We start from the raw sequence: 15,485 nt of genomic DNA on the forward strand, positions 1-15,485 counted from the left end.
GGCCGGTGAAGGTAATACTTTCTCATTATTATATCCCTGTTAGACTGCAAGAAATAACATAAATGTTAGCTATAATACATGTTTTCAGATATACACGTAACGTTAGATAGACTTTTAAATACATAATCTCTAATGAGCATATTACGTTGTGTAATTGTAATTGTGTAACCCTGCGTGGACAATTATGAAATATATTGGGAGGAAATAATAACAAGGAAATAATAATGATACTATAAATAACACCACACGAGTTTGTCTGAAATTACGGCAGAAGTGTTTTTTGTTAAGAATGCTTTATAATATTCAATAATAATAATAACAATCTAGTACCATTGTAATAAAGTTGTCACTTGTTTATGTAACTTACAACACGCCAGTAATCTAAAGGTAAGAGCACAGGACGTATTCCAAATCTAACTGGTTGTGAATTAAACTTTTAACACCCGGTTTTAATGTTGCTGTGATTGTGTTGATTATTGTTACACCTTTTCAGATTTGAACATCACCAACCATGGCATTGAGAACAGCTTTGTCTCGTCTGCTGGTGAACTCACAGAGATGTCCTCTGATGTGTGTGTCGAGGGCCCAGGGCACTTTAGCACCTGCTGCATATGGTAAGAGCACTGCTTCAGCATAATTCAACTCAACTCAATTCAGTTCAATTTAAGCTTATTTGTAAAGTGCTCTTCACAATAATAAATATTTCAGTTCTCAAAATAATATGTAAATGCATTAATTGTTTGGTAATTAAATAAAAAAAAACTCTGTAAACTTAATTTATGCTTCTAATTTATGTAAAAAATTTGATTAAATCAAATGGAGAATTTTATGTTTTCACGTTAATCAAATTATTTACTCAAAAATATTAATTTGGTGATAGGTTTTCTTCAGTAGATCACTGAAATAGCATTACACTCTCAGAAAAAAATGGTACAATGTTGTACCAAAGAAGGTACAAACCCTTGCCACTGGGGCAGTACCTTTTTATGGAACAGAATTGTATCTTAAGACAAAAAAACAAATTTGTAGCATTGCAGTTTGTACCTTTAAAGACATCATTTGTACCATGGGAAACCAAAATGTACCTTTGGTTTTTAAAACCTGCAGATACAATATTGATCTGATCCATAAAGGTACCACTACTGTGACAAGACACTTTGTACCTTAAAAGTGTCAAATGTGTTTCTTCAAGAAGTATTTAAAGGCATTTTGCTCTATCCAAAAGGTGTCAATTTATTTTCAGAAAATATAAAACATCAAATACATTTTTTAAAATGTTTTTTTTAAGTTTCTTTTTGTGTAAATGCACATTTCCCATTTACAATAAAGAATAAATCAATACAAATATTTTTTGCTAAACATTTCACAACACTTCACAAAAATGTTATAGAAACACATTCTCCCATGTACAATATAAAACTTTTTTTTCTCCAATTTTCACACAAAACCTTTGTATTCACTTAAAAGTTGGTAAATAATGAAAATCTATTCATTAGAAAATGCTTACTAAATGTTTATTTAAAATGCCTTGAATGTTTAGTTTACAATACCTATAGTTTTGTTTTACCAGTTGTTTTGTTTGATAGAACTTAATAATTAATGTTTATGAGTTTCTTTAAACATGCTTTTAAATGATGATCCATGTTTTAATGTGGAAATTATTCGTAAATCACTTTGTCTTTCCAGTAATGTTTAATTTCACAGATATTGTACTAAAGGAGTTGTCCAACACTTATACACCTTTTATGAGAGCAATTCTGTACCTTCATTTCAATTGTACCATAAAAGTTACCGAACAGTATCATAAGAGGTCTTTTCTGTACTATATAAGGTACATCTTTTACAAAGGTACATAACTGTACACTAAGGAACATTATTTGTACCACTGTGTACCTTTTTTCTGAGAGTGACAAAAGCATTTACATTACAAAACATTATGAAAGCATTGAATGAGTTTTGGATAAGTATAAAAGTAATTTTAACTAAATAGATTGTTGCACGTTTTACGATATGTTGTAATAAAGTTAAATGGGCATTGTTTTGCTTATTATTTATTTACCACAGATACAGATGAAGTCAGAATTATTAGCCCCCCTTTAAATTGTTTTCCTTTTTTAAATATACAGAGCAAGGACATTTTTACAGTATGTCTGATTTTTTTTTCTTCTGAAGAAAGTCTTATTTTCTTTATTTTGGCTAGAATAAAATCAGTTCCTAATTTTTTAAACACCATTTTAAGCACAATATTATTCACCTTATTCTCCGCCGACGAGTGGGCGCTGCCATTTGAATCTTTTTGTCTCGCGACTTCCGGTCACATTCACTTCCATTCATTTTTTGACGTTAACAACTGTTCGTTACGCTGCTTGATGTTGCAATTTAATATTTTCTTATTATATTATGCTACTTGGTCTGTATAGTCATGCAAACATTTGTTTGTTGAGCAAGTAGTTTGGCCATTTTCTGCCGTTTATTATTCCTAGTCATTTCTCCCATAGGCGACTGAATCGGAAGTTCTAAGACAATCGCGAAAACAGGCGCACTTCCGCATTTTAGAATAAGGTCAATAAGCCCCATTTTTTTTTGACTGTCTACAGAACAAACCATTATTATTCAATAACTTGCCTAATTACCCTAACCTGCCTAGTTAAGCCTTTAAATGTCCCTTTAAGCTGTATAGAAGTGTCTTGAAAAATATCAAGTCTAATATTATTTACTGCCATCATGGCAAAGATAAAATAAACCAGATATTAGAAATGAGTTATTAAAGCTATTATGTTTAGAAATGTGTTGAAAAAAATCTTCTGTCCGTTAAACAGAAATTGGGGAAAAATGAACAGGGGGTCTAATAATTCAGACTTCAACTGTATGTAGACATTACATGAAACATTAGGTCACGAAAATTTACTTGAAAGTCTTGGAAAAGTCATGGAATTAGAATAGGTATGAACCCTGTAAATGTAAAAAGGCCTATGAATTATCCCTTTAAAGGGGTAGTTCACCAAAAACTGAACTTACTATGAGTTTATTTCTTCTGTTAAACACAAAGGAAGATATTTTGAAGAAAGCTAATTCCTACTATAGATGTCAATGACTGCTTTTTTCCCACATTCTTGAGAAAATCTTGTTTTGTGTTCAATAGAAGAAAGAAATTCATAAAAGCATAGATCAACTTGAGGAATTTTTCATATTTGGGTGAACTATATCTTTTATTGATTGTGCTAATAACCATATCCTAATGTTTTTTTATTTTCAGACAAAGAGGAGCGAGTCAAAAAAACATCAAAACAACGTAAATATTCATTATTTAATAGTACTGTTATTCTTGAGTTTGACTTCATATAGTGTATTTAAGCTGAAAATAAAATTGTTATTTCTAGCTAAGGTAACCTTTGACTGGCGTGACGCGTTGGATCTGGAAGGGCAGCTCACAGAGGAGGAGATCATGATCAGAGACAGTTTCCGCACATACTGTGAGGACAAGCTCATGCCACGCATCATCATGGCCAACAGGAATGAACGTAAGTAAAAGAGCTGCTCGCAATCTGAGGTAGCGCTGCACAATATATCCTTTCAGCGTCGATATCAGAATGTGCGTAAAATGCTGAGACTGGATTATGGTGTTCTCACACTAGGCTACCTGAACCGTGCCCTTGCATGTTTAACCCAAATTTCCCGATTCGTTTGACAAGTGTGAGTGCTCCGAATTGGGTCCAGGCACAGTTCAGTGGGCGGGCCCTGGCCCGTTACGAAGAGGTGTGCCAGAGGGCTTTGACGCGGTGCGCTTATAGCGTGAGTGCAAATTGCGCCTGAGCGTGAAACTGAAGACCCAACGTCACTTTTAAGGGACTGTTTTATATGGATTTATTAATCATTCTTACTTTTTAATGAACGCGAACTGTCACAGTTTATTAAAGATTCAAACCCCTCGCTTCACGTCAGCTGCAACCTTCAGCAAACCTGCATTTGCTGTGCAGCACGACATGACTTATGAACATACTGTAGTACATTTTGATTTATCAACAGGAACAAGAGATCTTAAACCCTGATATTGAAATCTGTGGCTCTAAATTTTCAGATTTCCATCGGGAGATTTTAAATGAGATGGGAGAGCTTGGTGTCCTTGGGCCTACAATTCAAGGTAAAACCACATTAAAATAGCAGTGAGTTGAAACTCTACAAGGCTCTTCAAAGTGTCAGATTTACAGTCTTGAAAGTGTAAACTCAAAGCACTGTTTCTCTAATGCACATGGTTTCATGTTTTTTGTGTTGAAGGATATGGCTGTGCAGGCACTAGTTATGTGGCGTACGGTCTGATCGCCAGGGAGGTGGAGAGGGTCGACAGCGGATACAGATCAGTTATGAGTGTCCAGTCCTCACTGGTCATGCACCCCATCAATGCCTATGGCACAGAAGAGCAGAAGCAGAAATATCTGCCTAAACTGGGTTAGTCAAGTACCGGAACTACTGTGTGAAACATACTTTAAAGTTCCAAGGGTCCCGAAAAAAACATGTTATGTTAGCAATTAAAAAATTATTTGAATCTCAGTTCAACCGGGATATTTGCTGAATTTTATTATTTAATTACAAAGATCTGAATTTTAATCGTCTGTACATTGATTGCCCTATTTTAATGTGTATATATATATATATATATATATATATATATATATATATATATATATATATATATATATATATATATATATATATATATATATATATAAATCTATTTATATAGTTCACACAAAAATAAAATTTACACCATAATTTACTCACCCTCTTTGGTTTACATTAGGGTTGTCAAAAGTATTGAATTCGGTACTTGAAGGTCATGAAGTTCATCCGTTCACTATTCTTTACTGATGATCACCAAGTGCACACTTAGATACAGGGACTCTGGAGCATTTCAAAGTCATGTCAATCAGCTGGGCTGTCTATTCGCTGATGGATCGTCTGATCTAAGGAGCTTTGAAATGCTCCAGTATCCCTGTATCTTTGATTGAACTTGGAGAACAGCAGTCAAGAGTGGTGAACTGATGACCTTCGCAGCCAATCACGGTCATTTCTGTTGAGCAGGTAAACACAATGGCCAATCAGCTAAAAATATTCAGCGCCCAACATATTAGCAGGAAATGGACGTTTTTTTTTTTCATTTTGAATGTTACAAAACTCAATTTTTTTTGACAACCTTAATTTATATGACTTTCTTCTTTCAGATGAACACAGTCTGACTAGTTTTACATTTCATCCTGGCTCCTCCATGCTGTATAATGGTGTTGGGTTGTGACCCTTTTTTTTAAGTTTCCAAAAGGTGCATGAAGTTGTTGTTAAGCAAAAAGCATATGCTGCAAGGGGGTTAAATGTAATTTAATGAAAATGCATTTATGTGTTTTTTTAGCAGAAATATTTTATATTTTTAATTGATAAATGGCAGCTGAATGCCCATTCTCAACAACGTTTTGACTGACCTCTGACACGGCGTAAGATGGCATTGTAACGCTAAGCCAACTAGTTTTCTTGTTCACCATTGTCTTCTGTGGTAAAACAAACTGTGATTAGCAGGGGAATATTATTCTTTTTTTCTTTTTTTTTTTTCTTGTTTTTAATTGTGTGCTTGTTATTTTTTTCCAGCTCGTGGAGAGATTCTGGGCTGTTTTGGTCTAACAGAACCAAACCACGGAAGTGACCCCGCTGGAATGGAGACTAAAGCCAAATACAACCCCTCCAGCAGAACTTACAGCATCAGTGGGACAAAAACATGGTAACCATGATGGTAACATGGTGTTCAGTTTGCATTGTCTGGCTTGGAGAGGCCTTGGATTTTGTCATTAGTTTATATAATGTCTTTACTTTAAATTATATTATAATTATATATTTTAATTATATGTAAATATTTTATATGTGGTATAAGTATTATTTTAATATTTATTTTTTACCTTTATAGGTTTTAATTATATATATTTATTTATCTATATATATATTTTTTTCATATTCTTTTTTGTAGTTTTGTGCATATATTAAAATAATTTGTAAAACACTTACGTGTAAATATCATATTTTAAAAAGAATTATTAAAAAAGGAATGTTATTTATTAATAATAATAATTATTAATAATAATAAGAAGAAGAAGTATTGATATGCAATACAATAAATGTGATAGTTAGGGTATAATGACACACTCTTTAAGTGCATCATTGATTTTGTAACTGAGATTAGTGAAGTTGCACAACATGTCATGAAGGTCAGTTCAGACAGTGTCTGATGATGTAAGAGAAATCATCTGAGAGCCCTGCACCAGATTTAGATTTGGTAACTTCACCCTCTACAGGGTGTTTGTCCCTTGCTGGTTTAGGAGGACGCTGAAATCTGCTGACCATCTGTTTGCTTGAATGTATACAGTACAATTCTGGCTTAAAGTTAGAGATGATTCTGTCTGGTGAGATTTTACATTTACATTTAACAGAAGCATTTATCTAAAAGAGGTTTTAATTGTCAGTTTCAATAATAAACCAGAGCTTTGAATTGCAGTCTAGTCTGATGTGCATTTGAATGTGTTGTTATGAATAATTTTAACTATAACAAATATGTCATGTTTCTTCTGGGAAAAATATTTCTAAAGGAGCTGTTGACATGAAATTGAACCAGATTTTGGTAAAGATCCCAAAACAATCTGAAAAATGAGTTCTGTGTAATTATAATGGAATGACACAAGGAGAAAGTGCTAAACTACTGAAACGTATTAAATACCATAAATAAAAGGCTCTTTTGGTGACAGAGTGCAAAAATCTTGATGGTTCTGCTGGTCTTGTCTATTAAATCTGATCTTTATTTTGTATTTTATATTGGATTTAAGTCAGGTGATTGGCAGGGACATTCTACAGCTTAATTTTCCTTCTCTTAAAGCATTTGAGAGTTTCCTTGGGTGTGTTTTGGATCATTGTCTTGCTGAAATGTCCACCCTGGTTTCATCTTCATTCTCCTGATAATGTAGATGCTTTGACTGAAGCAGCTAATATTCATTTACACTGATGAAGGGCAGAGGGTTGCTGAAGAACTACGTAGAGGTTTCAGCTGCTGCTGTCTGGGCTTTCACTGCCTTTCTACACCTCCCTTTGTTTATGTCAGTGGTCACCAAACTTGTTCCTGGAGGGCCGGTGTCCAGCAGATTTTAGCTCCAACCCTAATCAAACACACCTAAACAAGCTAATCAAGGTCTTACTTGGTATACTTGAAACATCCAGGCAGGTGTGTTGAGGCAAGTTGGAGCAAAACCCTGTAGGGACACCGGCCCTCCAGGACCAGGATTGGTGACCCCTGGTTTATGTGTTCAATACTTCTCCCAGTGTCATTTCATTTTATTACATATAACTTCATTTGTGAACTAATCAATGTTGTTTTCTTCGCATATATGTATTTCTTTAGTTGTTACAAATATCTGATGACAATTTCAAGTCAACAGCACCTTTAAAAAATATGTTTTCTGAGAAAAATGGTGATTTGTTGAATACTTATTTCCCTAACTTATATAAAATTGATATCATAATTCACATAAAAATGTAAAAAATGTATGCTTAAAGTAAACTTTGAACGACTATCTAATTATTTTAAGAGTGTGGTTTTATGTTGGTCTAATTGAAAATATTTTCCGGAGTGCACAAATTGTTTAAATATTATGTCTAGAAGAACGTAAAAAATATACAGATTTATTATTGTCTTTTAAATTAATAAGCTGAATGCCTTTTGTGTATGGGAAAATAAACATTTTCAATTAATATCCAATACAAACTAAAGGATTAACATACAAACAGGTTGTTCTATAAATAAAATCGCTTGTAAAAAGGGTTTAAACAGTTGTTTGGCAACAGTCTGTGAATATAATCAGCTTCTAATAGTTAAAAATGTATTAATTGTATTTTTTTTATAATCACTCTTTATGAAAACAGCCTACAGAAACACTTTGATTGACATCCCCCCCTTTTTACATGTCATCAGAGGGGAAAAGCCCCGCCAACTAGTAATGATCTCTCTAATATTAATTCTAGAAGAACCTAAAAAAAAATACAGATTCATTATTGACTTTTTAATAAATAAACTGAATGTCTTTTGTGTATGGGAAAATAAACATTTAGATTAATATCAAATCCAAATTGAAGGTTTAACTTAACAGGTTGTTCTATAAATAGCTTTCTATGGTAAAAACAAACAAACTACAGACTCAGTTTTAGAGTTATAATAATAAATAAATAAAAATATTAAATAAAAACGTAATAACGTAATTAAAATGAGATTTGTTTTTCTCATACCAACCCTCTTTTGTTTGAACAGGATCACCAACTCTCCGTATGCTGATATCTGTGTGGTGTGGGCAAAATGTGAGGATGGCAAAGTGAGAGGGTTTGTCCTGGAGAGAGGGATGAAGGGGTTGAGCACCCCGAAAATAGAGGGCAAATTCTCCCTCAGAGCTTCAGCCACCGGGATGATTGTGATGGATGAGGTGGAGGTGCCAGAGGAAAACCTGCTGCCCCACGTGTCTGGCCTAGCTGTGAGTGTGTTTGTACTGTTATTAAAGGTTCAGGACACCCTGGAGAACTTTTTTTTTTTAAATTAACAGATTTGTGTGTGTTGAGCATCAGTTAAAACGATGTTGGCACATGTCAGCTTTAATTGTAGGGAAAACTGGATAATTTTGAGCTTTTGTCAGCTAATTTCAGCTTCCGGGTTTAAAATGATTTTTGGGGCGGGATCAAAATCGGCGACGTAGCGCAGTACTGCAAGTGCAATGATGACGTGTCGGTTTCTCATTATTATTCATAGCGGAGTTTTCTTATCCTATGAGAAGAGCCGGCTGCTTAATTATTCATGAGACCTGCCAGACCTACCAGAGTCAAGCCTAAGCTGTGAGACACGTCACGGACCCACGGCACGGGCACACAGTATTTAGCCGTTCATGAAGGCTCATATGCGTTTGTTTCCATGATCCACGCGGTTTGTTGCATGTTTTCCCCCGCGATCTTGTCAGGGCCGATCATACAGCAAAGATGTGTGTGTGCTGCTAGCATTTTTGTCGGGAGAGCAGCATGAGAATTAGAGAATGGCGGACGCTGTCTTTTATCAGGAGTTCATTCACATTCAGACACATCACTGTGCTGCTGTGTTTGCCTAAATCCTCCAGATTACCAGCAGGGCTAACGGTTAAAATAGACAGGTCAGGAAACCTGCTGCACTGAGTCTGCTGGATACGGGGATTGAGGGAGAAGTCCTCATAGGGTTTACATGAACACACTTATCTTTATAATTATATAAATTGTGGTTATGTGTATATGAAATTACGAATAACAAATGTAGCAATGCATTAAATCACTGTTCATTTCTTTGCATTTTAACTTTGTAAACTATAAACTCATGCGTCTCATGGTTTGTCTCATTTTGTGAGCTAGCTTCGTTCGCTCACGTTCTCCCCGGCTGGCCACGCCCACTCCTGCCCGATGCTCGCGGAGCTCCACGCCCATTAATCATGCATCTTTTGAAAAAATTCTGAAGTAGACTTTAACCGAAAGTGGGGGGTGTCATGGCCCTTTAATGACTAAAGACCTGTTCAAGGATGATTTGTACTTTCGCTTATTGAGGGCATTGCTCAAACAAACCCTTTTATTGCTGTCTGCCACTTTGTCTGTGATTAAATCTATTGATTTCTGTAGGGGCCCTTTGGCTGCCTGAATAATGCCCGCTTTGGCATTGCGTGGGGCGCTCTGGGTGCTGCTGAATTTTGTTTCCATGCTGCTCGTCAGTACACCATGGACAGGTGAGCAGCATCATCTTATCAGTGTAATATTAATAGTCATTACATCAGAAGTAATTAAAGTATATTCGTAAATAGTATAATTGTATTTCCATATTCATGATTTGTCAAATTATGAGCACAATCAAAGCGACTTGTTATTCATCAAGTAACATTTTGTATTATTATGTAATGCTGCAAACAGTTGTGCTGCTTAATTTCATTAGGATTATTTGATAGGCTTTTTTTGAACAGGATTTATTTTGAAATAGAACTGCTGTATAACATTTCCCCCTTTTTTTATTTGTGGATGGTTTTATTATATAGAATCCAGTTTGGCGTCCCTCTCGCCAGAAACCAACTCATCCAGAAGAAGATGGCAGACATGCTGACAGAAATTACAATCGGCCTGCAGTCCTGTTTACAACTGGGCAGACTCATTGACCAAAAAAAGTGAGTCCTCCATCTTACCTACTGTTGAAGTCAGAGCTATAAGCCCTCCTGAATTATTATCCCCCCGTTATATTTTCCCCCAATTTCTGTTTAGCAGAAATCAACACATTTCTAAACATAATAGTTTTAATAACTAATTTCTAATAACTGATTTTGTTTCTCTTTGCCATGATGACAGTCCGTAATATTTCACTAGATACAATTTAAATGCAATTTTTAAGGCTTAACTAGGTTAATTAGGCAAGTTAAGGTAATTACGCAGGTCATTGTATAACCTCATTAGACAATTGTCATTACACAATCAAAAAAAAATAATCGGATAATAATATTGACCTTAAAATATAAAAAGTAAAAATAAAAACTAGCAATTCAAGCCGAAATAAAACAAACAAGATTTTCTCAAGAAGAAAACGTATAGGAAATACTGTGAACATTTCCTTGCTCTGTTAAACATTCATTCATTCATTTTCTTTTCGGCTTAGTCCCTTTATTAATCAGGCGTCGCCACAGCGGATTGAACCGCCAACTTATCCAGCATATGTTTTATGCAGCGGATGCCCTTCCAGCTGCAACTCATCACCGGAACATCTACACACTCTCATTCACACTCATACACTATGGACAATTTAGCCTACCCAATTCACCTGTACCACTTTTTGACTTGTGGGGGAAACCGGAGCACCCGGAGGAAACCCAAGCAAACACAGCGAGAACATGCAAACTCCACACAGAAACGCCAACTGACCCAGCAGAGTTTTGAACCAGCAACCTTCTTGCTGTGAGGCGAAAGTGCTACCCACTGCGCCACCGTGCAGCCCCTCTGTTAAACATAATTTAGGAAATGTTTGAAAAAGAAAAAAATCACAGTAGGGCTAATCAATCTGACATGGCATGTATATTGACTGGTTTAATGTATAATAGCTCATGTACAAAAGACTTAAGAGCTCACAGAATTCACAGGTCCAGTGCCCTAAAGCTGAATCTTGTCAGAAATACAGCTGTTCTGTTTCTTATAGCTCACTGATGTTTCTGACGTATTTCTCCCTCAGACACACACCAGAGATGATCTCCCTGCTGAAGCGAAACTCATGTGGTAAAGCCCTGGACATCGCCAGACAGGCCAGAGACATGCTGGGAGGAAACGGCATAGCAGACGAATACCACATCATACGGCACGTCATGAACCTAGAGGCCGTCAACACATACGAAGGTACTAGAAAAAGATTCCATTTTAAAGTGCTCCTATTATGATTTTTTATATAATAGCAATTCACTCTTTTGCATAGAATCACAAAGCAGTTTGTGAATGTACAAGGTCTGCAAAATCGTAAGTGTTAGCTAGGCAAACCGGTCTTGGTTTGAAACACTTTAAAGGTACAGTAGGTGATTGTCTTCAGAAACATTTTTTGTTGTGCTGGTTGAAAGTCTCTACACATTGCAAAAGTACAATAGTCTTGGGTAAAAAATATTCCTTACAAACATAATTCTGTCGTGTGCACTGTAGTCAACACGCTGCGCTCTCATAGCAGGGAAATGAAAATAAAACCTTAGTTGCAGCACATTTATAAACACAACACTGACGACGGATTGTCTCCAAACAATTCTTGTTCTTCCACTTGTTTTAACAACACAACGTGGCGTCTCTCTGCCGTCTGAAGTCTGTAACAGGTAAAAACAGTCTTCGAAGCTATCGTGCATATTAATGAAGTTGCACCTCATACACAATAAAGTGCGCTAATTGGTTCTCAAAATGGTATTTTGTTTTCAAATGACACACACAAGCCATTACATGAATAGCTAATTTAAGTCTTTCTCATGCATTAATGCTGCACACTCAGAGACATCACAAAGTACTTGGCGGTACAGACATCCACTCTTCACACTGGAATACACGCAAGGGTATAATCGCCGTGACGCAGCTTCAAAAAATAGTTTCAAACTGGAGTAACGAATTAGCTCGAAATAAACCAATTTTCACTTTTTTGTGACATATATGAGTCCTATTGGTGTTTTTAGCAGCGTGGGACATGTATATGACTGTCAACATCTCAAGACGTGTGTTTTGTGACCCTTTAAATGACAGCTATACATCTGGCCAATCAGAGCAGAGGAGGCTCTAAAAGGTGTTTAGCGAGTCCAGATACTGGATCCAGACACTGTAATTTACTAATACTTATAAAACGACCTGGATAGATGTAAACTAGTTGAATGAAACTTTTAAAACAAACTTGCTTTCACACCTGCCTTACTTCGGTTGAATCGCACTTGAGATTGTTTTCCCACTTGGTGCGGTTCGTTTGGGCAAGTGTGAATGTAGAAATCGCACTCAATTGCGCACCAAAAGCTGATCAAAAATGCGTACGCTTTCAAATGAACCCTGGAGCGGTTCGTTTGTGGTGAGAATTGATCCGAACTGAAACAGACCCAGTACTATGCCTTTTTGGATTAGGGGAAAAAAATTACCTGATGGATCCTTGTTAATGTTTGCGGAAGATGACCATGTCACAGTATAGCTAAATTAATTCACACCTCCTCCTGAAGTGACGTGCAATGTGCCTTCGCCGTTTGCAATGCATTATTTCCCAGCCGTATCCGCACTTCATTCTCGAAATGTATAGTTTGTCTAAAGTGATCTACACAAACTATATAGTATACTATGAGCAGGGATACAATCAGCCAGCGCAGGAGTAGCTCCAGGGCCGGAGTGGGACTCCTTTTCAGCCCTGGAGTTTCAAGCCTTAGACCGGCCCACCTCAGTTCACGACAGACTATATTAAAATAAAGTAATTTCCAATTCAGTTTCTAATGACACTCTCACTTCTTTTTCAAGGACACAGCTGCTTTAGAACTTCAAATGTTTTTCATAAATATGAGAACATTAAAGGGTAGCTAAATCTCCAACACTATTCTTTAAATCATCACAATGTCCTTTCCTGCAATATCTGAATATTTATTCTGTGCAAAATTCTTTTTAGATATCCATTCCTTTGTAATGGTGGTCACACAAAAAATAAAAATAAAATATGTACACCTACATAAGTAACCCAAAAAGTATTATATGTCTTTACACTAAAAATGAAAAAAAAAAAAAAATTTACTCTGGTGAGGTTCAAACTCGGGTTGGCAGCATCGTAACGCAACGTGCTGACCATTGGACCATAATGGTGCTGTTATTCTGACGTGTTTGGGAAAAAAAGTATTGCAGTGTGATCTGCAAGACTATTTTATCATCAATACTTTTTATTGATGGCTTAATCTTTTTCTTCCCGTTTTAGATTTTTGATCAAGTTATGTCAGATTTATTATTGTAGTAAATCATCTGATTTTCATTGAGCAGGTGTATTATTCATTAATATTAATTATTCAAATTTTTATATTCACTAAGATGCCGCTGTTTGGGGTCAAATCATCATTAACCTGCAGGCTGCATTTTGCTCACGGGGCTGTGAGAAAATAAATAAAAAGAGCAGAGTTGCGGCAAAATAATGAATAAAAAGAGTGAGGCTATTGTCAAAAATATAAGTAAATGAAAAAAGTGCGAATGCTGAGAGTGCAAAGCAGCTAGGGACATCGGCCCTTGCGGCCAAAAAACGGACCGGCCCACCGGGAATTCTCCCAGAAGCCAATCCGGGCCTGCATAGCTATATAGTCAAAAGCAGAGCATTTTGTGTCTGCCGGTTTGTTTACTTGCGGAAGTTCCATTGGCATTTTCCCGCATGTTAATTCTGACCAATCGAAAAGCAGTTTAAGAAATACGCTCAACAACATCTGGCCAATGAGTGATGTGGATTTTGTCAGATGACTGCATTTTGGTTCTTTTCAACTGGTTCAGACCAAAGCAAACAGTGTGGTGTGAAAACGACCTAAAGATGGCAGAAAATGTTTCAATGTATCATTTGTTTCCCTTAGTCTGGACCAAATGAACCTAACCAAAGATGTGAAAGCACCCTTAGCAACCTTTAAAAAATATATATATGTTAGGAGCACTTTAAATGACAGCTATACATCTGGCCAGCAGAGGGCAGTGTAGGCTTCAAGTAGGTTAAAATGGAGTTTATGTTTTAATGCAGTGATAATTTACTCAACATTCTTGCATTAGTTTGTTTAATATGAATAGGCTGTAAGAGGGTAAATCAATAAACCACAATTTTCTTCTTTCCCACAGGCACTCATGACATTCATGCGTTGATTTTGGGCAGAGCCATCACTGGACTCCAGTCTTTTACTGTTGGAAAATAAACCCATAGTTCTTTCTGAACGTAATCATAAAGCACTTTTGCGTCTGTCTCTGAAACGAGGGAAACTTTATCAACACCATTCTTCCATCTCTGTATAACCTCAAATGATTTGATTCGAGTGTGGGTCCAAACTGAAATCTGCTTCTTCTGTGTCTGCTATCTGAGGGTACTGATCTGACATCTATTAATGTCATGTTACAAAGACGCTTGCATTAAGAAGGGGTTCATGATCTTGATGTTTATTAATTTTTGAAAGCATTCATCCATGGGATTTATGGATAACAATGTCATGAGAATGATGAAAGATAATCTATATCAGTTTTAAAGCTCCGCTTTTCTTGATGTCAGACATCCTGCTTGCACTTTAGAGATAACTCTGACCCACTGATCACTGTCAATATAAGTATTAAAAATGATGAATTTGATAAAATAATTCAACATTGTTATATTTATTGAGTGCTGGAAGCCACAGTGACTATTCTTTCATTGTCAGTAAAGTCCAATTTGTTTTATGAGTGTTTAAATATGTGATTGTGGGTATGTATACGTTACTTAACATTAATGATGTCCATAACAGTATTTAATAACTATAATAACTCTAAGAGATATATCATTTTTAATATTTGGGTAATTCATTCATTCATTTTCCTTTGGCTTAGTTACTTATTTATCAGGGCTTGCGACAGCAGAATGAACCACCAACTATTCTGGCATATTTTACTCAGCTGATGCCCTTCCAGCCGCAACCCATTACTGCGAAACACCCAGAAACTCTCATTCATGTTTTATATAATGGATGCCCTTTCCAGCTGCAACCCAGTACTGGGAAACATTTATACACACTCATTCACTAAGGCAAATTTTAGTTTATTCAATTCACCTATAGCTCATTTCTTTGGACTTGAGGGGGAAACCTTAGGACACCCACGCCAACATGGTGAAAACATGCAAACTCCACACAGAAAGGGCAACTGACTCAGCTGGGACTCGAACCAGCGACCTTCTTGCTGTG

The 15,485-nt window shown here is 36.1% G+C and overlaps 1 protein-coding gene across 1 annotated transcript; it reads left to right on the forward strand.

Annotated features, from left to right (window-relative positions):
* Nucleotides 1-14,985, forward strand: gcdha (glutaryl-CoA dehydrogenase a). The gene is given in 12 exon segments (NM_200886.1): nucleotides 1-11; nucleotides 494-614; nucleotides 3,257-3,292; nucleotides 3,381-3,521; nucleotides 4,079-4,141; nucleotides 4,276-4,446; nucleotides 5,635-5,764; nucleotides 8,330-8,546; nucleotides 9,703-9,806; nucleotides 10,110-10,235; nucleotides 11,285-11,445; nucleotides 14,401-14,985. Coding segments are annotated over 11 exon segments (1,326 nt in total). The 5' UTR covers nucleotides 1-11; nucleotides 494-511; the 3' UTR covers nucleotides 14,475-14,985.
* The last annotated feature ends 500 nt before the right edge of the window (nucleotides 14,986-15,485 follow it).

Source organism: Danio rerio, chromosome 6 (genome assembly GCF_052040795.2).
Source record: "Danio rerio strain M-AB ecotype USA chromosome 6, GRCz13ab, whole genome shotgun sequence".
In the NCBI taxonomy this organism is placed as follows: domain Eukaryota; kingdom Metazoa; phylum Chordata; class Actinopteri; order Cypriniformes; family Danionidae; genus Danio; species Danio rerio.